Below are 26355 nucleotides of genomic sequence, written 5' to 3' on the forward strand. Positions count from 1 at the left end.
TTGTAAAGACTGAAAGATTTAAAGCTTGACTTGATTTGGTCTTTCACTTAAGAGGATGTTTCTCCTCCTGTCTTCTCTTATTTCCTTATCTTTCTTTCAGGTGTAACATCTACCAATGGTTGTACATGACATAGACCTCCTCCGCCTCTTTGCTGTCCTACTAGTCAACCCTTCTGATCAGAGCCTTTCCTAAATAGTGGTAAGTTGTTTTACAGTTCAGTGTATGTTAATTTAGCAACTTAATGCTTTACCGCTGTTGAATAAATTCTATATCGCTAGTGATTTTATTACAACTATGATTTGTAAACTTTTTGATTCCAATTACAATAATATTTTTGTTATAATTGTAAAACACATCTTAACATCCATCAGCAATCAATACAACAAATCATCCAACACAAAATAGAAGAAATCTGGACCTATTTCTTTTTATACCACAGCATCTATTGGGACTGCGCATTGATGTCATCAAGAGCCATTGAGTCTACCTTTTGTAGTCGGCCTCTCAGAATGTTTATCATTTCTTTGTCTCTGAACTTCTTTAATGCTTAGTTTTTGTATTGTTGATATTGTTTTGTTCTTTATTTTTGTTGTGAGAATCACTTTGCAATTGTGTAAGTGCTATATAAATAGTTATATTAATATTATTGTTGTTACCATCATTACTATTATTTAAAATGTTTTCTTTGTTTTCTTTATTTATCACTGCAGAAAGGATCATGCCAGCCCACATCAAACACCTGATCAAGAACTTGTGAATCTTCAGGCAGAAAAGATGAAAACACCTGTTCAAAGTTCCAGTTTCCTGTACATGGAACCATGCCTGTCCTCTGTTCCACATGTCTTCAGTCAGTTCTGGACCCCATGACTCGGACACTAGTTCTACCAAGGCTCATTAGAGGTAAGAGTGGTAGGAGAGGAGTGGAGTTATCTTTTGTATTTAGGCTGCAAGTCGACAAAGGTGATCAAATGCTGATGCTAATAACGATCCGAGTCATTTGATATTGATTGTCTGCCAATACCGAATCCTTATCCGATTCTTCTATTTCCCAGATAATACAGCTGCACAATTACAACAGGAACTCATTCGTGTGACACTGAAACATCTTTAGACGGTTAATACAGAAGGTACATTTAATGTTTGTGTTTTTACCAGTCATAGGGTAACAACAGATTTGACTGGTGGTAGGCTAAAAGGCTGTTTTGTTGATCATTTTATTTTTCATTACATTATAAAGATCTGCTAAATTGGAGGATTCCAAAGCTGAGCTGGAAGGGGAAGTCGCCACCTACAGGACAGCAAATCTAACAATGAATTTGGATAAACTATTAAACCAGGTATTTTCACAAGGTAAGTACATTTGTTTTTAAATTGCAAGCAAATAATAATGTCAGTCTTTGATCGATTTAGCATTTTAACTTTCATCAGCAACTGCAATAAAAGAAACAGACAAGATGGCAGTGAAATGTGTAAACAATCAGCCCATCAAGATATACGCATATTAATTTATACTATTGTTGAAATGTTTTTGCTACCCTTTCTTTGTTTCTTATTCACATTCTGTAGAACAGGGGTGGGGAACCTCCGGCCCCCGGGCCGTATACGTCCCGCGAGACAATTTGGTACGGCCCTCGAGGTAATTTATAAACACACGCAAAAAAGACAAACATTTAAAGTGGACCTATCATGCTATATTTGAATAATATAGTGTAGGACCATACCTATATAAGGCATATTTATACTTTTTCTTTTTCAAAATACCAAACAGATCATGCATTTTAGCCATGCCTCATTTTGCTCAATTTGACATTTTTTAGCTCTGCTCTGCAAGAGCAGATTCTGTGAGAACAGCACCATCTACTGGCCTGGCATATGTACTACAGCGTCTCCAGCGCTTTCGAACGGCAATGGCCGTGGCTGTCTCCTCCTGATTGGTGGAGTTGGCCCAATAGCCGTAGCGCCACTGTCCTGACGTCAGGACAGTGTTCAAATCTGGATCAGTTTTGATCAGATCCGTTGCAGCCCCTTTTTTAGAGATTTGGGTATGGAGGAAAATAGAGAGGGTTGTGTTTTCTGACACTTGGTGAGTTCCCTGGAACACCGGGGACACATATTCATGTATAAAAGACGTACAAAAGTGCATTTTGCATGATAGGTCCCCTTTAAGAAATCTAGACCGCAAAAAAATTAAACAAGCGAGTGCCTGCTTTTCCTGGACAAGGTCAGGGTCCTTGAACACAACACGAGCCTAACGTGTCATCACGTGGTATATGTCTCGTCTGACAGGAGTGCAGGTCTGCCGGAGAGCACCAGAACGTCGCTCCGGCACTTCCAAAAATTGCAGTACCCATAAGGAGCCATACACATGCCGCAGTTTTTGCGTGGCTGTGTCTTCAGTTGAAAGCCCAGTGGCGATCTGTTCATCTGTCATACTGATCATACAGTCAATAACTTTGTTGTTATTAGCATCTGGTTAGCTAGCTATGCTAACGAATATAAGAAGCTTTTTCTCTTTATATGATCATTATAGTTATAAAAAAATAAGAGAATAAAGTAGACGGGTATAAAATACTATATGACAGTAAAAAAAAGTTGTTATTAATAAACAAGAATACAGTTTGAAAGGGGAGTGATTTGTAAAATATCCATAAAGAAAAATAAATCTGCTTACAGTTCTGTTTCATATGGATGTTGAGAGATATCCATAGATCTCTTAATTTTGCTCTCAAAGTGCACCAGCTTGATGCTTTTAACTTCAACATTTAAAAAAAAATCTTAGGGGGTTTATTTTGATAGTTACCAGAATACATTGTATATTTAATACTAACATAAACTGGTGATAGATAGATACACTGTATGATTGTGTATGAATGGGTGAATGCTGACTTTGGGTGGTAAAGACCTGAAAAGTGCTATATAACTACAGTCCATTTACCATTTATATGACACAAAACAAGATTGTGTTCTGTCTTACTGGTATAACAGGAACTCCTCAGAACATTAGGTCGAAACAAGTCATTCTGTTGTGCGGAGCTCTGCTTTAGTATTATTCTGGTTTCATTTGTGCATAAAGGGCCGCTGACCGAGGCTCCACACTGAAGAATGGTGATGTGTGTCTTCCTGTGCTGCAGTCATTAAATCTGGAGCTGTGTCTGGTCTCTGTACACTGTCACCAACCGGGAAGTGAGGATCCTGTTAGTGAAACATGTTTATACAGACAGACAGACAGACAGACAGACAGACAGACAGACAGACAGACAGACATGTAGACATGTCTCAGTTTGCAGTAAAGCTTACGATGTGTAGCTGTAGACATACAGCGCTGAAGCAGTCCTTGTAGTGTCTGTCTGGTTTGAGAAATGTGTCTAAGAGATGATGTGAAACCAGTTCAGGTTAAAGGTTTTCCTTTTTCATAAAGATTACTTTTTTCGAAGCTCAAGTGGACAAGTCACTTTAGTCAAGAGCAAGATCTCTGGACGATCACTGCAAAACTGCTAAAATATTTCTCCGGAGTATTCATCGGATTTATGAAAACTAATCCCCAGATTATCAAGGTTCAAGGTTCAAGGTTCTTTATTGTCAATCTGACATAGCTACAGAGTAATTATGCAGTTGAAAATCTTATGTCACAGGCTTCTCCAACAATGCAACATAATAACATAATAACAATAAGAGCATGAGCAATACAAAAATAATAATAGTTATAAAAATGAAATAAAGTTATGATGTGGAATAGTGCAGTACGAGTCTATATACAAGTTATTGGAATGATATATATATATTAGGTATTAGATACATAATACTGAGTAGCAGATGAATGTTTGATGTTGTTTCAACAGTTCAATTTTTTAACAGTCTCACTGCCCGCGGGAAGAAACTGTCTCCGAATCTTCTTGTCCTTGCCAGGATGCTGCGGTAACGTCTGCCAGACGGCAACAGAAAGAACAGTTTGTGGCTGGGGTGATGGGGGTCTTTGATCATCCGTAGTGATTTCTTCCTGAGCCGCTGGGAGTAAAGGTCCTCCATGGATGGCAGCTCCGTCCTGGTGATGTGCTGTGCAGTTTTCACCACCCTCTGTAAAGCCTTACGATCGAGGTCGGTGCAGCTGCCGTACCAAGCCGTCATGCTGCCAGTCAGGATACTCTCTATGGTGCACCTGTAGAAGTTGCAGAGTATCCTGGAATCCATTTTGAACCTCCTCAACCTGCGGAGGAAGAAGAGCCGCTGTCGAGCTTTCTTGGTGATGGTGGTGGTGTGAAGAGACCATGTCAGGTCCTCAGTGATGTGGACCCCAAGGAACCTGAAGCTGCTGACTCTCTCCACCGTAGTCCCATTGATGGCGATGGGGGCGTGTCCCTCTCCCTGCTGCTTCCTGTAGTCCACAATCAGCTCCTTTGTTTTGCTGATGTTGAGATGGAGGTTGTTATCCTGGCACCAAGATGTCAGGTTTTTGACCTCCTCTCTGTACGCCGTCTCGTCATCGTCTGTGATCTGGCCGATGACGGTCGTGTCATCAGCAAACTTCACGATGGTGTTGGAGCTGTGTGTGGCCACGCAGTCGTGGGTGAACAGGGAGTAGAGGAGAGGGCTGAGCACGCAGCCTTGAGGGGCACCGGTGTTTAGAATCAGGGTGGAGGATGTGATGTTTCCCAACCGCACTGCCTGGGGTCTGCCCGTCAGGAAGTTCAGGATCCAGTCACAGAGGGCGCTGTTGAGCCCGAGGTCTCTGAGCTTGATGGCCAGCTTGGAGGGCACAATGGTATTGAATGCTGAACTGTAGTCAATGAACAGCATTCTCACATATGTGTTCCTGTTCTTCGGGTCCAGGTGTGAGAGGGCAGTGTGGAGTGTGAGGGCTATGGCGTCGTCTGTGGACCTGTTTGCTCTGTAGGCAAACTGCAGGGGGTCCAGAGATTCAGGGAGGGAGGAGGTGATGAATAATTTGACTAACCGCTCAAAGCACTTCATTATGATGGAGGTGAGTGCTACTGGGCGGTAGTCGTTGGGGCAGGTGATTATTGTCTTTTTGGGGACAGGAATGATGGTGGAGTGTTTAAAACATGTGGGGACTACAGACTGCAGCAGGGACCTGTTGAAGATGTCTGTGAACACCTCTGCCAGCTGAACTGCACACACCCTGAGAACACGGCCAGGGATGCCATCAGGTCCAGGAGCCTTGTGTGGGTTAACCCTTTTAAAGGATTTACACACATCTGCCCTATTTAAAACAAAAGGGCAGTGTAGCTCCTGGTCCCTCTGTGCCTCCACAGCCTGGCTGCTCTCAAAGCGTGCAAAAAAACTGTTTAGCTCATCTGGGAGAGATGCGCACGCAGACACTCCCGCAGCACCCCCCGCTGCTCCTTTGTAGTCAGTCATTGTCCTTAGTCCCGCCCACATATTCCTAGTGTTACAGCCTTTGAAGTCAGATTCCACCTTGTCTTTGTACTGTCTCTTTGCATTTTTAATTGCTCTCCGGAGATCATACCTAGACTTCCTGTACTCCTCCAAATCTCCCGCTGTGTGCGCGATAGTGCGCGCTTTCAGTTTGCCGCGCACCTCACCGTTTACCCAGGGCTTTTGATTTGGGAATGTTCGTACAGAAACCTTCGGTACCACGTCATCGATGCATTTCCCAATGTAGCAGATGACAGTGTCCGTGTGTGTGTTGATGTTATTGTCCTCAAACACACTCCAATCCGTGGATGCAAAGCAATCCTGCAGTGCCTCATCTGACTCCACGCTCCATCGTTGTACTGTCCTTGTTACCGGTCTGTCCCTTTTAAGTTTCTGCTTGTAAGCAGGCAGCAGCAGCAGTGAGATATGGTCTGATTTGCCGAAGGGAGGGCGAGGGAGAGCCTTATATCCATTCCGGAAAGGGGAATAAACATGGTCCAGTATGTTTCCCCCGCGCGTCGGGAAGTTGATGTGAATATTTTGGCAAAACCTTCTTCATGTTGGCGGTGTTGAAATCTCCGGCCACAACGAACGCCGCATCTGGCCGTGAAGTCTCGGTTTTATCAATAATCCCAAACAGCTGATCGAGTGCCGTGTTGTTGTCGGCGAGTGGCTGCGGCGGGATATACACTGCTGTTATCACAACAGATGTGAATTCCCTCGGCAGATGGAAGGCCCGACATGAGATCATGAGGTGCTCTAGCTGTGCAGAACAGTCCGATGAAATAATCTTCACATCTGAGCACCAGTTGTTGTTAGTCATTACACACACACCGCCTCCCTTACTTTTCCCCGAGTTAGCAGTCCGGTCCTGACGAAAAATAGAGAATCCATCAGGGACAATAGCGGAGTCCGGGATAGCGGGGTTGAGCCAAGTCTCAGTGAGAATTAACACGTTACAGTTCTTAATGTCCCGTTGAAAAGCAATCCGACTTCTGAGTTCATCTAGCTTATTTTCAATGGATTGAACATTAGCCAGAAGAATACTCGGAAGAGGGGGCCGATTCTCTCGTTTCCTCAGTCTGACCAGCAACCCGGCCCGGCATCCCCGCTTTGTCCTCTTCTTGCGTCTCTCAGGTAGAACAGCAACAGGTAGCCATGGTGAATCTCCATTGTTTGTCGGAGGGTTATTATTGTCCACGAAGTTTCGCAATTGGAGAAGTTCCTCTCTGCTATATTGTATGGCAGAGTAGGTGCGGTCGGCTAGCATGTTGCGAACCATGTTAAAAGTAAAACGGCAAAAGTAAAAGAAATATGTACAAAATACGAAAATGGGCAAAGTTGGAGAGGAGCACGTAGACGATGCGGCCATCTTCACCGGCGCATCAATATCATTTCCTTTTTATTTTAATGACCACATGAGCCTTACTTGCCTCCAAATATTTCATATTTGAAAATGTGTGATTGACTTTTGGTTGAGAACACTTAATGTAGAAATAGCTTTCGCTTACAAAAAAAGATATCAAAGCAACTCTAAGTACACAGCTTGAGACATGACATCAATGGCTTAGCTTAGTTTAGCCTAGCATAAAGACTGTAAGCAGGAGGAAATTATATGTCCAAAATTCTAAATGAAACCCTACCATCACGTCTAAAGCTCGCTAATTATCATTTTGTTGGTTTAATATGGATGCACGTAATTTTAAGAATATGCTAGAACTGTTTCATGACAAACATTAGCCTGCATGCAGTAACTATAACATCACAGGGAAGTTACCACCTTCACTAGCATCATGCACCCATAGAGATACCAAAACCAATGCTGAACAGAACAGCTGCAGATACACAGACCACATACAATGTGAGGTAGAGCGGCACAGTTGATTATTGATTAATCCATCAACCGAAAATAAATCAGCAACATTTTTGATAATTGCTTTATTATTTTAGTCATTTTTCAAGCAAAACTCCCGATTGTTTGCTAGTTTCAGATTATTGAATATAAGATGTGTTTGTGTTTCAGATGGTAGATTTATTTTCGAACTTTGGACAGCGCTAGCTGTGGCTGTTTTCCCCTGCTTCCAGTCATTATAATACATTACATTATGCTAAGCTAAACTAAGCTAAAATAAGCTAAGCAAAGCTAAGCTAACCATGTCCTGACTCCAGCTCTGTTTTTAACACTAACATGAGATCAATATCATTTTATGAACTCAGAAAAACACAGATTATTATATTTTCCAAAATCTTACATGTGTATTTTTATTTTTTATTGAATATTATGAAAAAGTCTGGGAAAGTTCACAAAAAGGCCACTCAAAGTCAGGGTAACAGTAAAAAAGATAATGCATCTCGTGACAATACATAATAGAAAGGAGACCTCTAAGAACTAAATACCAGATTTAGTTTGTTGTAGGCTGGTCCTTATCTAGGAGCAGCCTACATGGTGTTAACCCACATGTAGAAGCCCACACAACCTGGGACTGCTATAAATACAAGCAGATGAGAGAGAGGCAGATTTTCAGAGAAGAGCACATTTGCATGCTGACCCACATTAACTCTGTGTGACAGTCGGAGGATATTTCCTCCCTCGGATGTTAGTGCACTCCTGCCCACACAACACAGAGCCCAGGCATATGTTATGTAACTCTTTCAGAGAGCAAAGTGATCATCTTCCTACGGACAAAACATGTTTTTCAGTCAACAAGTGAATCAAGTCGATCCTAATCTTTGGTGAGCTAAAATCAGAAACTATCATCTGGAGTAATCTGTTTAAAAGCCATGTGGTGCATTTCGCTGCCGCCAGCTGTTCAACATATAATCAATCTCACAATGATTGTATCTTCTTACATTTACCACACAACTTCAGTCATGGAGCCTGAAATGGTTCAGAAGTTGTTCCACTGCAGGCATCTATGTGGATTTTTATGTGGCTCATCTCATTAGTGATGGCATACTTGTTGGACTCATTGACCCTGTTGGTGTGTGCTCTATCTGTGAGTGCATCAGCCTTGTAATCGCTGCCGGGGAATGCAGAGAATGCCACAGATGAGAGGTCATGCTCAGAGTCTCAGCCTCATTATATGTGTCGGAAGGCTAAAGAAGCTGTTATTACAGAAACATAAGAAAATGTGAGCTGCTACATGCAAAACTACGGAGCCCCCTAGGGGGCATGGAGAAGAAAAGAAAATTGGTAGAATTTATTTTTTTAAATAAATATGTTTGCGAGATATCGCAAAACCTTTCATTTAGCTCAATGTACTTCCGGGTCAGTTCGGCAACACAGAAACCACAACAATGGAGCAGTTAATCGATTTTTACTTTGAGCTTGGCCTCAAATATAAAGATATAACATCAGTGCTTGGCAGTGGCGTAACAAGGTTGTGATTGGCCCCAGTGCAAATATTGTTTTGGGCCCCCCATCGCCCCAAACATAAGCGCACGCTGATGCGCTCACACACGCACGGACATACACAACCACTCAGAAGCGTCACATGTATAGGCTATCAACAACAGCCTGCCCTGGCCTCAGACCACCACAGCCTGACAACGGCACAGCGAACTAAGAAGAGGATTAAACCTGTTTCCTTGATGTTTGTCTCTGGGGAATGGGCCAGTAGGCCTACATAGACCGGTTGCTATAATATAGCTTCTGAGGCCTGTACTACGAAGCCGGATTTTCGCTTAGCCGGCTAACTTCAGGGAAAGCTCGGGCTTTCCGGTCCTACGACGCTGGTTCTCTTTTTAGCGGGCTAGATCTCCATGGTAACTTATGCTGAGTGGCTAACCTCCTCGGGAGGAGGTTAGGTTCCAGGCTAAGAGATCAACTCAGTGAAAGCACCGCCTGCTGACCAATCAGAGCTCCGTGTGCGGAGTTTAAAGCTATCAAGTCATATTACAGGATAGAGGAAATACAGAAAAACTGCCGTTGCAGGAAAGACGGCCGGCAAAAATCAACTGAGTGAACGTGAAAATTAATAGAATATCCCCTCCCATCTTCAGAGCAATCGGACTATTATAACATTAGCGTTAAGAAAGCTTACTTAAATATCTGCCACAACATAAGTAACCGGATCAGAGTAACATTAAGTACAGTCCGCGGCACTGTGAGTGCAGACGTCGATGTGTCCCATTATCATTCATATCATATCACATCATAATGTATCATATATTTCCTTATCTGAGTCAGCTTCTTGAGCCGTATCTGGCCGTGCAACACTCACAGTGTCACATACTGTATGCAGAAGTATTATTTTAAGCAACACATTAAGTTGACGAAACACTCGAGTCAAATGTAATTAAAGTCAGATCCACTCGTGTCTTGGACGGGGCAGTGATATCATAAACCTGTTAATGTACGCATTCAAACGCTTTTTTTTTTACCAGCTGTATTCACCTTGCAGGTGCAGCTATGTGGCTTTTATCCTGGATAAAGTGTTTAAGTCATGGATGTTTAAAGTTTAACTTCTTCATATTTGACTAATATTAAAGTTCACTTTTCATTCAGGAAGTATGACGCTGCGCTGTCAGTACGCTTGTCCATGTTTGAGATTGGTCGAATGCTCCAAATACCACCCCTTTCATGTGAACGCGCACCTACCTAGATAGGACACGGCTGGCTTGAGCGATCCACTTGATAACCAGCGTCGTAGTACAGTTTAGCGAGAGCGCGTATGTTTTGGATTGGGCCAACCGGCTAACTCAAACATATCCAGGTTAGGTTGAACCAGCTTTGTAGTACAGGCCTCAGATCTTGGCGTCGGGGGTCTCAATAGCGTGTTGCACCGGCTGCACCGTCGATAGTTACGCCACTGGTGCTTGGCAATAGGCACGGGTGAGTACCGGCCCAATTCAAGCACTGCCTGTAGCTCGTTGTCTACCTTGCTATTATTGTAAAGTCATGTTGTTTGTATTTTTACAATGTTATGTTCATGAGTTATTGATCCGCGAAATTCGAATCTGTCAATAACTCAGCTCAGAGTATGCTTTGCGACGTGCATGTCCCCTCGCTCTGAGTGTTCTCTTGAGGTGTCTTTCACTTATGTGAAACCCGTGCCTATTGCCAAGCACTGATGTTATATCTTTACATTTTAGGCCAAGCTCAAAGTAAAAATCGATGAACAGCTCCATTGTTGTGGTTTCTGTGTTGCCGAACTGACCCGGAAATACATTGAGCTAATTGAAAAGTTTTGCGAGATCTAGCAATCTTTTTTTAATTTTTCTAATAAACAATTTTTTTTGTCATCTCCATGTCCCCTAGGGCAGTGGTCCCCAACCACTGGTCCCGGTCCGCGGGTCATTTGGTACTGGGCCGCAGAGAAAGATTGAATGAAAAAATATTTTATTAAAATATTATAAAATATTTTTTTATAAAAATATTATAAAATATTTTTTTATAAAAATATTATACAAAGATATTTTATTGACTTATTGATTATCAGTCTGAAAGACATTTAATTTTTCGCGTGCCGTGAATTATTAGTGATACCTTTTTCTGAACCAGCCCAACTCATGGAAAACCGCCCATCTGGCAACACTGACCGCGAGAGCAGTCTGGACTCTGTAACGTCATAACGCTGTGATTTTCGTTTGCATTACTGGTCTGGGGGAAGCTTGCGAGTGTGTGTGTCTGTGTGTTTGTGTATTTTTGCGTTTGTGTGTATTGTGTATGTTTCCCGGGGAAAACACTCACAAGAAACACCGGCTGTTGCAGACCCAGCGCCAGAACAAATCTACAGATTTTCATGGGAGGGCACACAAAACCGTCATGTGCCGCGACCAGTGGCGGCGCCAGAGATTTTCTTTTGGGAGTGCTGTGGGGTAGCTTGACGTTTCATAGAGGGTGCTCAAACATGTACAGTAGGGTTTCCCATTAATGTACCGTGCGAAACAGTTTAATTTTCTACTGCAACACTCCCCACACGCACACAGTACAGCCGCGACTGTTACAACCCTGCTGAAAAAACCAGCATAGACCAGCATGGTGTTGACCAGCATAGACCAGCATAGTTGACCAGCATATGTTGTGTTTTGGTCACTTGTATGCTGGTCTATGCTGGTATGCTGGTCTATGCTGGTCTATGCTGGTGACCAGCATACCAGCATAGACCAGCATACCAGCATAGAAGTGACCAAAACACAACATATGCTGGTTTTGCTGGTCAACTATGCTGGTCTATGCTGGTCAACACCATGCTGGTCTATGCTGGTGTTTTCAGCAGGGTGAAAATGTCTGCTTTATTTGGTTCTGTTCTACATTAATTTGTGAAGCAGCTTTTTCTGACATGAATGTGATGAAATCTAAATACAGAACAAGACTGACTGATGAACATTTAAATGACTCTATTAGAGTGAACCTAAGTGGGTACACTCCAGCATACACCTGTATGGTGGACTCCATGCAGTGCCAGTCATCTCACTCACTGTAAAAAAGAGTGAATGCACTTATTTTACACATGTGCCATAAGATGCTTGTAAGGTGGTGATTAAGAACATTTATGTGAATTTTCAGTGATGTACTTACTAAACAGGACGTTTCTGAATGGTTAGTTGACAAGCTGTTGTCCCTATTTATTTTACGTTAACTCTGTTTGTTGTTACGATGCTTGCTACTTATTCCGTTTCCGTTCATATTTTTGGCTAATTAGTAAGAATGCAATGTGTACAGTTTGTAACAGAGTTTGTAACGCAAAAACAGTGGTACATATATATATTTATATAGGGAGGCATTAATCTTTTCAGCATATGGCCGCATTGCGTTTATTATTAGTTTACAGTCCTTTTCTTCCAACATCATGCAACAAGTGTTACTGTTGGAAAGTTCAATCACTTTTGGTCATAAAAAGTATAACTCCAGATGCTTAAACACCTCAGTTGTCAGCAATGTGTGTAGTTTCATATGTGTTTTTAAAAGCTCAGTTATTGACTTCTTTATACAGGTGTACATGTGGAAATTCTGAACATGAGAATGTGTGCTGCATTGAGATACCAAAGGTAACATTTTTGATAGCTTCACTAAGTTGTCTGTTTAGAGAATACATTTTTCACATGTCATTCAATATGTTTATCACACTAGGTGTCAAGACGGATGCAGGAACTTGAGGACTCTGTGCGTTGTATGGTGGACATTACATTACATGTCACTTGTTAGACGCTTTTATCCAAAGCGACTTACATACTCAATACTGTGGACAATCCCCACAGGAGCAATTTGGGGTGAAGTGTCTTGCCCAGGGACACAACGACATGCTGACTGCAGTGGGGTTTGAACCTGTGACCCCCTGATCCGAACACCAACGCTCAACCCACTTCACCACACGCCTCCCATCCTGGATTGGAGCCTGTGTGCCTAAATGTGTTCTCCCTGCAGAATATATTTAATATATACAGAGCTGAATATGGGAGACTACAGATGAGGCAAATACAGCAGTGAGTGGTTTGTTGTTTATTTTTTTGTATGACTGAATTTGTAAAACGTATGCTAATATTGTTCATGAAAATAAATACTGGTGTATATGGTTTTATGTAATCTTTCATTTCATTCTGTCATTGTACATGGCGTTACTATTATATTATATACTACACAGCAATGGCATAACACACCCATTTGTTGATGACAAAAAAACTCCACACACAACCTTTTGCTTTTGAAATCTGCATATACTTTACCCATCAAACATGAATAATCATGACAAAGCTGTCAAGTTTAGTGTTAACACAATAAAATATACTGCTATTTCCGGTTTAGTTTACGACGGATATATTTTGTTATTGTTTTGACATTTGTAACACAAAAGCGATGGAAAAAACCCACAGCAACACAGTCTTAACACGACCCAGCGGTCTAGTTAATAAAAAACAATAATATCAAAACAAATTATTACTACTAACCTTATTGTGAAATTAAAACAGAACGGTAAAAGAATAGTTTCCGGTCTATTCTGAAGCCCAATCTCTGTTGATAAATAAAGAACTACGACAGATGTGTAATATTTAATGCAGCCAAACCATTTATTACAATGCATTCATGTGATGACTTTCAAAGAGTAAAGCAAGCACTGCTGAATAAAGTATGATTTTATCTTTTACGAAACGTTTTTTTCAAATGGAATGCAGTTGGAGGTCAACCAATCACAGAGCTTGAGGACTAATCACGGGGTTTGTCGAGCAAAGCGGAACGATAGCTGAGGATTATGGGTAGTGTAGTGTCTTCGGCAATCCTAAACTCCGAAAAACTATTTGTTTCTCCGAATCGAAGGGGAAAAATACAAAAGCATTGTACACAATTTAAGTTGTGTAATTAACACGGATAATCTGGTGTGTTTGAGTTGATGAGTAGTGCAGATATCACTGTAAAATCAATCGACAGTAAGGAGAATACTTACTTCCGGGTGTAAAATCCTCTGTTATCCAATGGGAATGGACGCTCACATTGTCTTCAACTGCCGCCGACATGGACCGATGCGGTGCTTCCCTGAGCGTCAAATACGATGGGAATACATTGCAATCAGTTGAAAGCTCTTTGCGTCTGTTTATGAAGCTGAAGGAGACTCGGCGCGTCACAACTGCACGCCAAAGGACCCTGACCAAGCGTCGCTATTGGACTATCAGGGAGTGAGACTGTGGGTGTTTCTCAATCGCGAGTACGCTTGCTTGGTAGCACATGTCTGCCGAGCATCTTGCTTCAGAAGCGAGGCAAGAATACTTCCTGGCATTCGGAAAACGAAGAGTGGAACAGGCTAGCAAGTGTGCAGGTGTGTGTCATATGAGAGGCCCCGCCTTACATCTTCTGCCACAGATTTGGGGAAATTGGTCCGTGGTGTTTTCTGAAATGCTGTGGTGTTTTCTGAAATGCTGTAGTGTTTTCTGAAATGCTGTAGTGTTTTCTGAAATGCTGTGGTGTTTCCTGAAATGCTGTGGTGTTTCCTGAAATGCTGTAGTGTTTTCTGAAATGCTGTGGCATTTTCTGAAATGCTGTGGTGTTTTCTGAAATGTTGAAGTGTTTTGTGAAATGCTGTGGTGTTTTGTGAAATGCTGTAGTGTTTTGTGAAATGCTGTGGTGTCTTGTGAAATGCTGTGGTGTTTTCTAAAATGCTGTGGTGTTTCCTGAAATGCTGTAGCGTTTTGTGAAATGCTGTAGCGTTTTGTGAAATGCTGTGGCGTTTTCTGAAATGCTGTAGCGTTTTCAGAAATGATGTGGCATTTTCTGAAATGCTGTGGTGTTTTGTGAAATGCTGTAGTGTTTTGTGAAATGCTGTGGTGTTTTGTGAAATGCTGTGGTGTTTTGTGAAATGCTGTAGTGTTTTGTGAAATGCTGTGGTGTTTCCTGAAATGCTGTAGCGTTTTCTGAAATGCTGTAGTGTTTTGTGAAATGTTGCTTTGACTTGCACTTCAGGGCCACCGTAATTTTTAGTGGCCCGAGCGGGCAAGTGGAAAGTACGTTATGCTGGCCTGGGGTGTCTAAATAGTGCTTCCGGGCCAGCGGGCCATTTATAATGTCGAGCCCTGCATTGTAATTCACCAAAAGCAATTGTTGACTGTAACGTCTATGCCAACCAACTGTAATTTGTAATGCATTTTACCATACTTTAATGGTCAAGTTCTGGCAACCACAGCAGCCCAAATGTTAACGTAAATGTCAAGTTTTCTTTTTACAGTGTACTTATATCTGTACATTTATTTTCAGTTTGCTACAAGAAGTGGCTTCAACAGACAGAAATGCAGGCCAGATTGGGAAAGGCTGGACGCTACACAACGGGAAACATTATGGACATGAACAAGGAAAAACAAAAAACACTTTCTTTGTTGCCTTTTTCTTATCATACATAGTGTTACTGTTTTTGTTACCATTTAAATATTGAATTCTATTTATTACTTTTATTTTAAATCAAATGCACCTGTTTTAGATAATATATTTATTTTGATGTGTAGGTTGGTTTGCAGGTTGGTTGTTATTTGTATAATTATTGTATTGTTACTGTGTATTTTATTATATTAACTAGCTATTTATTGCTATTTATTACATTAAAATACTGTTATGAACACTATACAATGTCTTTATTTTGGTAGATACCAGAATACATTACACAATGAATCTTTGTAATATATTTATGTTCTCTGGTTTAAATAATCATACCAGTATTTAAACAATGTATGCTGGTCACCTGGCATCCTGGTAGCATGGTATATTTAATACTATTATTAAACATAAACTGGTGATAGATGGATGCTGGTGACCAGCCCAGCATACCAGCATATTATGAACGAGTTTTAGTCATGCTTTTATACTCACTTATGTGTCTCTCCAGTGAAGAAACACAAGCATTATAGACTTCAGATGCATTCATCCTCTCACTGAACTCAGCCTATATTAATAACATAATATTAAAATAAAAATTGTTTTCCCTAACCCCGGAAAAATCATAATAAGAGATAACAAGTCGGTATTAAAAGTTTAAAAGTCATAATTATGCGTTAAAACAATCAACTTTATGAGCTGATTTAGTTATGAAATTGAAAATAAGTTTAATGAGACAAGAGGCAAAATCGCGAGTTGAAAAGTCATATTTATTAGTTTTAATTAAGAGATACATTTTTCTGAAATTATTATAATCATATAATATATACTATTATCTGAAAAAAATATTTATCTATGACTTTCCTAGGGGATATTTGTTTTTTTCACTGGCTGAAAATAATATGTTTTTCTTGTTAGGCTGTGTAATAGTCCTTTATGCTATATAGTTGACTGCAGGTCATGGAGAGTAATAAAGGTATCCGTAGACCTTTCCATGAGACATCTTTATTTACTTAACAGGTCTTCAGCCATGGTACATACATGCATACTAGATGCGGGCTTGCATACACACAGTACACTCCGCGGCCGCACCACATCAGTAACGTCCTGATAGTATATGTGCGCGGCACTATATACTACATCCTCCTTTCTTACAATGAAAGTTGCATATAACATTTGCTGTAGTAAACATTCTATAACGGTCTCAATATTAACATTGTTCACTTAATAACATAAGAATATATGAAATTATATTTTGTATAAGGGAAGGATATATCTATATATACATTTACTGTATTTATTTGAACTCCTTTTGTTGCTGTTTTGGGACATTAACATGTCAACTTAGAATCAGTGTATATCACTCCAACATCCTCATATAAACATGAGTCCTGTATATAAACAACTATTTTTATCAAATAGAGTAAGGATCTTAACGTATTAACTCTGTCTTAGCACAACCTTTAGCCTGAGCTAATTAGGAAATCTTTGTATCTCTCAGGTGGTCGAATAAGTCGGCCACATCTGGTTTTTCTTGTGCTCTGCGGTGATGACATTTCACATTCAACAGTCTCTGACGTGTCTGCATCTGGCGTGCATAGTTGATTGTCTTCAGGTAAGTCAGGTTCTGAGTCCATTTGGGCGTTGTGTGGTGTTTTCCTCAGATTTCTCCTGTTGCGCCTGTAGTGCTGACCTGAAGATGTGACAACATCATAGGAACGTGGCTCATCTCTCTGTGCAGTGACCAAAGCTAGACGCCAACCCTGTTCAGTCTCCATGTGAACAGTACTTCCTGGTTGCAGCTCAGGAAGCGGCCTCGTTCCTCTGTCATAATACTGCTGCTGCCTCTTCTGTAGATTCTCGAGAGTCGAGTGAACATCTTTAGGCACAGCAGGCTGAAGCATCACGGTGGAGCTCGGTAAGGTGCTCCTGAGCACACTGACCATCAATAGGAATGATTGTCCTTTTATTTCAAAGATGTCAGCCCCTATTTTAAGCCAAGGAAGCTCAGGAATGTCATGTGAGATCAGAGGCTCCCTCTGGTTTCTGGCCTGGAACTGCTGACATGTCCCACAATTCTCGACCATTTGTTCTATCTCTCTTGACATACCTGGCCAGTACCAGTGCCTTCTGGCAAGTGCTTTTGTCGGCTGCATTCCTTGATGAGCCACATGTAATGTTTGCAGCATGTCACTTCTCATCGAGCTTGGGAGGATTATCCTGTCACCTGCAAACATGATCTCATCTATTACTGACAGAGTATGTCTGATAGGCCAGTATTGAACCAGTTTAGTGTGTACTTGTTTTCTGTGTCGTGGCCAGCCCTGTCTGTGTGTTTCCTGCAGCAGCGGTAGTATTTCATCATTAGCTGTTCCACTTTTGAGCTTTTGCAGCATCTCAGTGCTCAAAGCATCTGTTGGCTCCAGAGCATAGACAACTTTCTCATCTGTGATGTCATCAACTGTTGAATGGTCATCATGTGTGACAGCTTGTGAGAGTGTGTCTGCAATCAGTAGGTCTTTACCTGGTGTGTAGATGACATTCAAGTCATATCGCTGCAGCTGGAGGAGCATCCGTTGGAGTCTGGAAGGAGCTGCTCCAAGCGGCTTTCTCAGAATGCTTTCCAGAGGTTTGTGATCTGACTGCACATCCACTTTCAATCTGTACACATACTGATGGAACCTCTTAACAGAGAAAACAATTGCTAACAGTTCCTTTTCAATTTGAGCATAGTTATTTTCTGTTTGTGTTAGTGCTCTTGATGCATAGGCAATTGGGTGGCCTTCGTGCATTAGACATGCCCCCAAACCATCTTTGGATGCATCTGCCTCTATGATGAGCTGTTTCTTTGGGTCGAAATAACTGAGTACAGGAGCTGTAATGAGAGCATCTTTCAGTTTTTTGACTGCTTCATCATGTTCGTGCTGCCACAGCCACACACTGTCTTTGCATGTTTCATGTCTTTGTCCCATGTCTTGTGTACGTTGAATAGGCGGTGTGCGTGTCATTTGTCCTTGTCGACTGTCTTTTCGACTATTCTTGTGCACTGCAAGTACAGACATCTCCTGGGCTGCTGCATTCATAGCTAACATTTGAACTTTGGCTATGGCCCTTTATAATGTGAGATTAGGTTCTCCTAAAAGTCTCTCTTTCAGTCTCTGGTCATTCATACTAAACACAATCTTGTCTCTGATCATGTCATGTTCTGAGGTATGAAATTCACAATCCTCGCTCTTTTGCCTGAGCAATGTCACATATTTCTCAATCGTGGTATTACCTGATATAGGATGTGCCCAAAACTGATGTCTCTCAAACACTGTGTTCTTCTTAGGCTGACAATAGGCTCTGAATGCTGCTAGAATATCATGAACAGTCTCTTCACCTTCTTCTTCATCTTCATCTTCACCATGTTCGCAGTAGCGTGGCGTGGGGAAAAAAATAGGGGAAGCCAATAATACGTCCTTTTTTTTGGGTCGGGGGGGGTGGGGTGTGTGTGTGGTGGTCAATGTAATAACGTAACCAGATGAGTGATTACAGCGCCCGGTATCATTTTACACACATTTGTATCATACAGATGCAGGACTTACACACGCCTGTTATCAAACGAACCGACAGGTCCGCACGCACTCTCCAGCCGAAACTCTAATAAGCATTCATTCAACTAAATCAGGAGACCTTTAACGTTTTACGTCCGATTCGCTCCTTTTTCCCTTGCTGTACACAGCTCCAGTTTGGGCATTGGCCTGTCATCAGATTTAATTTTTAGTTGCTGCTGTAGCGGAAGTTTAGTAAAATTATTTTTGATTAAATACTCCAAATCTCCACCCTCCATAACTGCACTTGCTTCAGTTGCTTGCTACTTTCTAACGGCGGTGAGAGTGGTGGAGTGACGCTATCTATCTATCGATTAGATTTATGATTCGAAAATTATAAAAGTAGGGTAGACATGTGGATATTATCCAGCTGAACAAAACGTGCATTTATCTAACAGGTTCGTTTTCCACAGGCCTTATTTCCAGCTATTTTCCAAAATCCTATGGAGAAATCCCATTTTTGTCGAGGGAACCCGAGCGCAGCTTACTTCCGGGTTTTACGACGCATCACTGCACCACTAAGTTAATGCGATTTGATTGGATTGTGAGGCAAGGGAAGCCAATGTTAGAAGTATTCGTTGTTCTCGCGTCCAGGAGAGAAGCTTAGAATGAAGAGACTAATGGAGTCTCTGGTGAGGTTCAATTTGGTTACTTTAATTAAAATGGCGCGGTGATACAACAAGCAGAGGGTAAGAGGAGAGACAGAGCAGCTGTTGCCTCGCCGGGGTGAAGGGGTGAAGAAAAGATCCCGAGACAATCCTCGTCAGCTGGTTATATCCCCTCCGTAGGCTCCTCCTCGAGGGCCGGTTCACCTTGCTGGGGGTCGTCTTCAATGTCCGTTATCACGCATAACAGAGGATTCAGACGTTGTACATTCATTGCATAACTCCACACACCTCTTCTCCTCATACTCTCTTTCATGACTTTTTATTTAATGCATTATAACGGCTGTAAATAGACACTTTAGTAATACCAGAAGTGCTTTTCAGCAGTTCTCATTTACGGCAGTTCTCATTTACTGTAGTCCCGGAAGTCGTCATATCTACCTACTTCTGTCGACAGAACTTATTAAAATAAACTGTACCTTCATTTAATATTCAGCAATTATAATATCTCGACTGGTGTAGTGTTAAGATCAGTAGGTTTTGGTGTGCAACACTCCGTGTCATTTTCACTTTACATTCACATTTCTAGCAAACATAATATTAGCCTCATGTTAAATGCTAACCGGAGATGAAAGATTTTCAGAATAAAAGCTTGGCATTGAGATTTTATGAGAACTTCTGTTTTTTTTAGAATAAAACAGCTTTTAAACTGACGGTATGTTTTAGACTAAATTATGCTATAAAACATTGATTTTAATTTCTAACAATCCCTCCTTTCACACCTTTTAAGGTGTGAACACAATACTGAAATCAATGAGTTCTTCATAAGACAGCTTTTAAACTGACTGTATGTTTTAGACTAAATTATGCTATAAAACATTTCTTTTAATTTCTAACACCAGCCGCCTCTGGCTTCCCTTGGCATGGCCCTGACTAATCACAGGTTGGCAGGGGCATGACGTGAGCCTCGTCTGATTGGTCAATCCCTCCATTTTTTTTCACCAAGGGAAGCCAATTTCGGCTGGCCTCCTCTCGCAACAGTGAGTGCAATCTACTGTTTCACCATAACATAGAGGGGCGCTGTTTACCTCTTTATAAAATACTGAATGAGAATGGGGGAGAGACGGGCCGGCAGCAACACACAGCAAAGAAGAATTACCGAAACTAAACTAAGTGTTTTTATTTATTTATTAAAATTATAACTACAATCCGAAAAAACAGCTGGCTTCCCTTGGCCTCCAGGAGAAAATGACAGCTGGCTTCCCTTGGCCTCCAGGAGAAAATGCCACTGCATGTTCGATGTCTAGCGTGTTGTAAACTTCAAGAGCCTCCTCTCCTAGTGCGTGCAGTAGTGATGGGAATTCCGGCTCTTCTTGGTGAGCCGGATCATTTGGCTCGGCTCACCAAGAAGAGCCGGCTCTTTCGGCTCCCAAACGGCTCTTCAGTTTACCACATATTATACCTTTTATAATTCAATCAAATGTAGCCTTGTTTTGACTAATGATTTATATGTGTACACATATCACTTAAATTATTCAATACATCCTTTGTACTGAAGTATTCAAAAGTAAAAATGACATGTTTAATATCAATTATTTGCTGTGGCCAATTGTTTTCATTGCATTTACAGACCCTTGTATCTCTCTGATACCACCCAATGAATGCACAGACTTGCTTGTCGAACCACGCTACACAAAGCAGATAGCAACACCTATAACAAAACCCGAGGTGACAGGGCTTTCAGTGTTGCAGCTCCTAGACTGTGGAACAGCCTCCCAGTACATATCCGGACTGCTGAGTCTATTGAACTTTTTAAATCTCAGCTAAAAACTCACCTCTTTGCACTGGCTTTTAATACTAGTTGAACATTACATTTTTACATTTGTATGTGTTTTTTTAAAAATATTTTTCTAGTTATTGTGCTTTTTATCATGTTTTTAATTATTGTTTTATTATTGTACTCCCATTGTGTTATTTAATATGTATTGCCTGTACAGCACTTTGGTCAACTGAAGGTTGTTTTAAATGTGCTATATAAATAAATAAAGATTGAGATTGAGATAAAAACTTAAGCATAGACATTTTAAAAAATGGGCTACTCTATCGACATTTTAAAATTATATTTAAAGAAAAGGCCCTGACTAAACAGCAGGGCTCTATTTCAGTATTAACTATAGAAAAAAAGACAGCAACAGCTGACATCAAATCTTTGCCGAGCCCAAGGATAATCATAAATAAATAACATAGTGAAAATAAATATATTGCAATGCTCAGTACAGCAGCATCCAACCGTCTCTAATCATAAAAAAACATAATAAAAATAAATGTATTGCAATGCTCAAAACAGCAGCATCCAACAGTCTCTAATCCTTGGATATTACATGTCACTCTCCCAAGTTGCCAGTGAGTACAAGTGGAGATGGTAATTAAAATCGATCCATCTCTCTTTTTAAAAAAGAAAAAAAAAAAAAAGAATAGCGACTCCCGCTCTCTGGGGACCGCACCTGTTAGCTAGGCTTTAGGCTAGCAAAACTTTCCTCCGTTTACCTCCGGCAAAATGACGAACTGGACCGACTTCTGACACCATGTAATAGTCCTTTATGCTATATAGTTGACTGCAGGTCATGGAGAGTAATAAAGGTATCCGTAGACCTTTCCATGAGACATCTTTATTTACTTAACAGGTCTTCAGCCATGGTACATACATGCATACTAGATGCGGGCTTGCATACACACAGTGGGTGTTTCTCAATCTCGAGTAAAGCTGCTCCAGAGCCACTATTTCAAGCATACTACGTCATCGAGTGCCGCCGAAGTACTGTTCCAATGTCCAGCATACTTGGAATTCTACCGAGCCCGGCGTACTTAGTTTGGAGAAATTTCGAGGTTGCCCATGTGTAGATTCCGTGGTCTTAAAATCCCCACAATGCTTTGCGCACGGACCAATTTCCCCAAATCTGTGGCGGAAAATGTAAGGCGGGGCCTCTCATATGACCAGTGGCGGTGCCAGAGTATTTTTGTTGGGTAATCTATGGTAGGGCTAACCCATACAGTTGTGGGGCTCAAGTCAGTATTTGCAATGTAATTACATACTCGCTATATCGCCCCCCTTGACAGTGAAACGCCACGCGTGAGGTTTAGATTATTTCCCTGTCTCAATCAAAATTGAACTGTATGAAATAAAACGGCACATTTGTCTTGTAGTAAATAAAAAGGGACCACTGTGAACGTGACGTATGATAGTACACGTTGAAGATCCAATGGGGATACTGAATGGCGGTTCCGACTGATCTCAATCAGTAAATCATGACGCAGACCCAACGTTTCGTTGCTCTGATTGGCTGTAGGTCTATTCAAATTGCATTCGGAGGCATTTTGATCTGATCAGTGCGGTCGCACTGATATTATAACGTGAGAGAATTTCCACACCTTTAGTGTATAAAACTCCCCCACTACTTAGACTATTCCTTGCACCCCTCTTCTAGCATAAGCCCGAATGGTCTCAACCATATTGCAATGCATCAGTAACGTGCACTTGTTGTTACAGCAGGATCAGTTTGTGTGTTGTGGACACGACCCGTATATTTTCGCAATCCGTGTTCTCAACATGCTTACTTTAACATAATTTTTCATGGTGGGGCTAAGGTGGGGCTAAGCCATTTCTTGGCATGGCTGTAGCCTACCCCAGCCATACCCTGGCGCCGCCACTGCATATGATATGACGCACACCTGCACACTTGCTAGCCTGTTCCACTCTTTGTTTTCCGAATGCCAGGAAGTATTCTTGCCTCGCTTCTGAAGCAAGTGACTCGGAAGACATGTGCTACCAAGCAAGCGTACTCGACATTGAGAAACACCCAGTATCACTCCGCGGCCGCACCACATCAGTAACGCTGGAGACGATGTAGTACATATGCCAGGCCTGTAGGTGGTGCTGTTCTCACAGAATCAGCCCTTGCAAAAACAGGGCTAAAAAAGTGCAAATTGAGCGAAATGAGGCATGGCTAAAATGCATGATCTGTTTGGTATTTTGAAAAAAAAAAAAAGTATAAATATGCCTTATATAGGTATGGTCCTACACTATATTATTAAAATATAGCATGATAGGTCCACTTTAAATCAACCGAAAAAAAAAGATGATGTGAGTTTAGGAAAACTCTAATCCAAGTAAATCGGAAAATTATGTTAAAATCTATCACATCCTACATTCAGTGTGTGTGTGTGTGTGTGTGTGTGTGTGTGTGTGTGTGTGTGTGTGTGTGTGGTGGGGTGTGTGGTGTGTGGTGTTGTGAGAGTGTGAGAGAGAGAGAGAGAGAGAGAGAAGAGAGGAGAGAGAGAGCGAGGGAGCGCGATCTAGAGGCGAACGAGGATCTCTACTAGCACCTGTCGACGTCTAGATAGGGGATAGTCTGACTCTCTCTATCCCTTTCATCTCTCTCTGCTCTCTCTCTCTGCTAGAGAGAGAGAGAGAGAGAGAGACGGAGGTGGGGCGGGCTCTGGATTGGCTCCTCCACCTCGGAAATACCGCCAGGTGCTGCAGCTCTCCCTGCCCGGCTCCTCACTCTCCCCCCCGGGCTGTCCTCTCGGAGCCGCACCGCTCCCTCCGAGTCTCCGCGGGTCTAACCCTAACCCTAACCCTAACCCTAACCCTAACAGCAGCGATACCCAGCCGGTGAGCGACACACATCCCGTGAGTCCCCTGTTCAGGCAGTCTCTCGGCCGGACAGTAGTCCCCTCCTGCCCCCGCAGCAGCTCCTCCTCCAGCCGGGGAGACTCGCTGCTCCTGGCCGGGATCCCTGCAGCTCTCCCCGCTTCACAATGGCTGGACACGAGTGGTTCGAGCGGGAGGAATTAATCGGACAGATCAGCGACATCCGAGTGCAGAACCTGCAAGGTAGGAGCATCCTGGGACGGAGGAGATATTAGAGTATAATATATGACTGTGTGATAATAAAACCTATAGTTGTAACGGGGTCTGTGCAGCAGCCACCATGCCCTGAACGCTGCGTTGCTCTCGGGATAGAGCCGTTCAGATGTGCGTAACTTCGGAGTGTTTGGGTGCTTTTCCAGAACACACAGTCCCAAACTCTTCTTACCAAGCTCCCCATATGGCACAGTAACTCATCTGAGTGTGAGCCCATATCGAACTGCTGTGTCCCACACAGTAACTCTGCCTGCTCTGTGGTATTTCATTCACAAGTGCGCAGTGTGAAGGGCAGCTGCTGGGTTTGTTGGTAGTAAAGTTAATCTTACTGCAGGACACATTAGTTTCAGATCTAACAAGAAAAGTGGTTTCGTTGTTGACTTAGAGAAAATCAACCTTATGTCTAATTTTGATTTAATTTGAGTTATCACTGGACAAAGGCTTCTGGTTTGGATAGAGAGAGAATTTGAGCTGCGTATGAAACCCTGTCCATCATACTGCTCCTCTGTTAGCGATCCAATAATTCAGAAAGATTTGGATTGCATGCATCAGTGTGGGTCTTTGCAAAAGGCATTCCTTTGCATTGTTTTTAGACTTTATTTAAGACAATCTAATCGATAAATTGATACAATTTAGCAGCTTTAGTGTGTTCTATGTTCTTGTGAATACAGCTGTCAAATAAACAGCAACTGAAAGTGTAAAAAGTGCTTATGAAGGAGGGCTTTAGTAGTTTTGTGTTGCTGTTTCTTAAAGCTGGACATTTTCAAGAGACGGCTTAATATGAATGATCAAAATCTAAATACTAGTCCCTACCAGTGGTTTAATTTCACTAAGTACATTTACTCAAGTACTGTACTAAAGTAAACAACCGAGGTACTTGTACTTCCTCACCTTTTCCAATACAACATTGACGTGATGAACATATAAATGCACTATACATTTAATACAATCATTTGAAATATGTGGTGCTTAAAGTGGACCTATCATGCTATATTTGAATAATATAGTGTAGGACCATACCTATATAAGGCATATTTATACTTTTTTTTTTTTTTAAATACCAAACATGATGCATTTTAGCCATGCCTCATTTTGCTCAATTTGACATTTTTTAGCTCTGTTTTTGCAAGGGCAGATTCTGTGAGAACAGCACCATCTACAGGCCTGGCATATGTACTACAGCGTCTCCAGCGCTTTCGAACGGCAATGGCCGTGGCTGTCTCCTCCTGATTGGTGGAGTTGGCCCAATAGCCGTAGCGCCACTGTCCTGACGTCAGGACAGTGTTCAAATCTGGATCAGTTTTTATCAGATCCGTTGCAGCCCCTTTTTTAGAGATTTGGGTATGGAGGAAAATAGAGAGGGTTGTGTTTTCTGACACTTGGTGAGTTCCCTGGAACACCGGGGACACATATTCATGTATAAAAGACGTACAAAAGTGCATTTTGCATGATAGGTCCCCTTTAAATGTGCCTTTCTGCATAATGAGTACTTTTACTTTTGGTACTTTAAGTAGTTTACACTGTAGTATTGCTACTTTTACTTAAGTAAATAATCAGAGTACTTCTTCCCCCTCTGGTCCCTCTGGTTTCTTTCATTATTTGTGTCTTCCTGCCCTAGGATCTGTCTCTGCTTTTTATCTGACAGAAAAGAGATATTCCACCAATTCATAATCTCTTTGTAGGCCCAGATTACATTCTAATCTACTTTTATTTTCTTCTCTCCAATGTTCTGAATGCTCTCTCACTGTGATATCAGAGCAGTGTATGTTCCTGAGTGGGGGGGCTGCTTGTTTCTGAAGCATTACCAGAACCTGATGTTCGCTGTAGATGAGGTCAGCGAAACACTTTTAGACATGAACCTCCACTGTACCCACTGGGATGATGTCACATGTTCTTTAGCTGGTCATTCACACAAATACAAGCCAAGAAAGTTACATCACACAAATGAGTGAAAAAAAGGTTTTCTTAGTCTGTGATTTGTGAGCCTTGAAGTGTAGTTCTATACTTACTGTAGGTCTCCTCATTTTCAAGCTGTTTTTCTA

The 26355-nt window shown here is 41.7% G+C and overlaps 1 protein-coding gene and 1 long non-coding RNA gene across 2 annotated transcripts in view; both read left to right on the forward strand.

Moving 5' to 3' along the window:
* The first annotated feature begins 796 nt into the window (after nt 1-796).
* LOC117486627 lies at nt 797-15181 on the forward strand. The gene is made up of 2 exons (XR_004556298.1): nt 797-901; nt 15081-15181. It is a non-coding gene; the product is annotated as an uncharacterized LOC117486627 (long non-coding RNA).
* An 8710-nt stretch (nt 15182-23891) lies between these two features.
* Nucleotides 23892-26355, forward strand: part of clmn (calmin) — a 71427-nt gene continuing 68963 nt past the window's right edge. Inside the window, exon 1 of the mRNA XM_034135282.1 lies at nt 23892-24283. Within this exon, the coding sequence (XP_033991173.1) occupies nt 24208-24283 (76 nt within the window). The 5' untranslated portion in view covers nt 23892-24207. The remainder of the gene's footprint in view (nt 24284-26355) is intronic.

Source organism: Trematomus bernacchii, unplaced genomic scaffold, assembly GCF_902827165.1.
Source record: "Trematomus bernacchii unplaced genomic scaffold, fTreBer1.1, whole genome shotgun sequence".
Taxonomy (NCBI): Eukaryota; Metazoa; Chordata; class Actinopteri; order Perciformes; family Nototheniidae; genus Trematomus; species Trematomus bernacchii.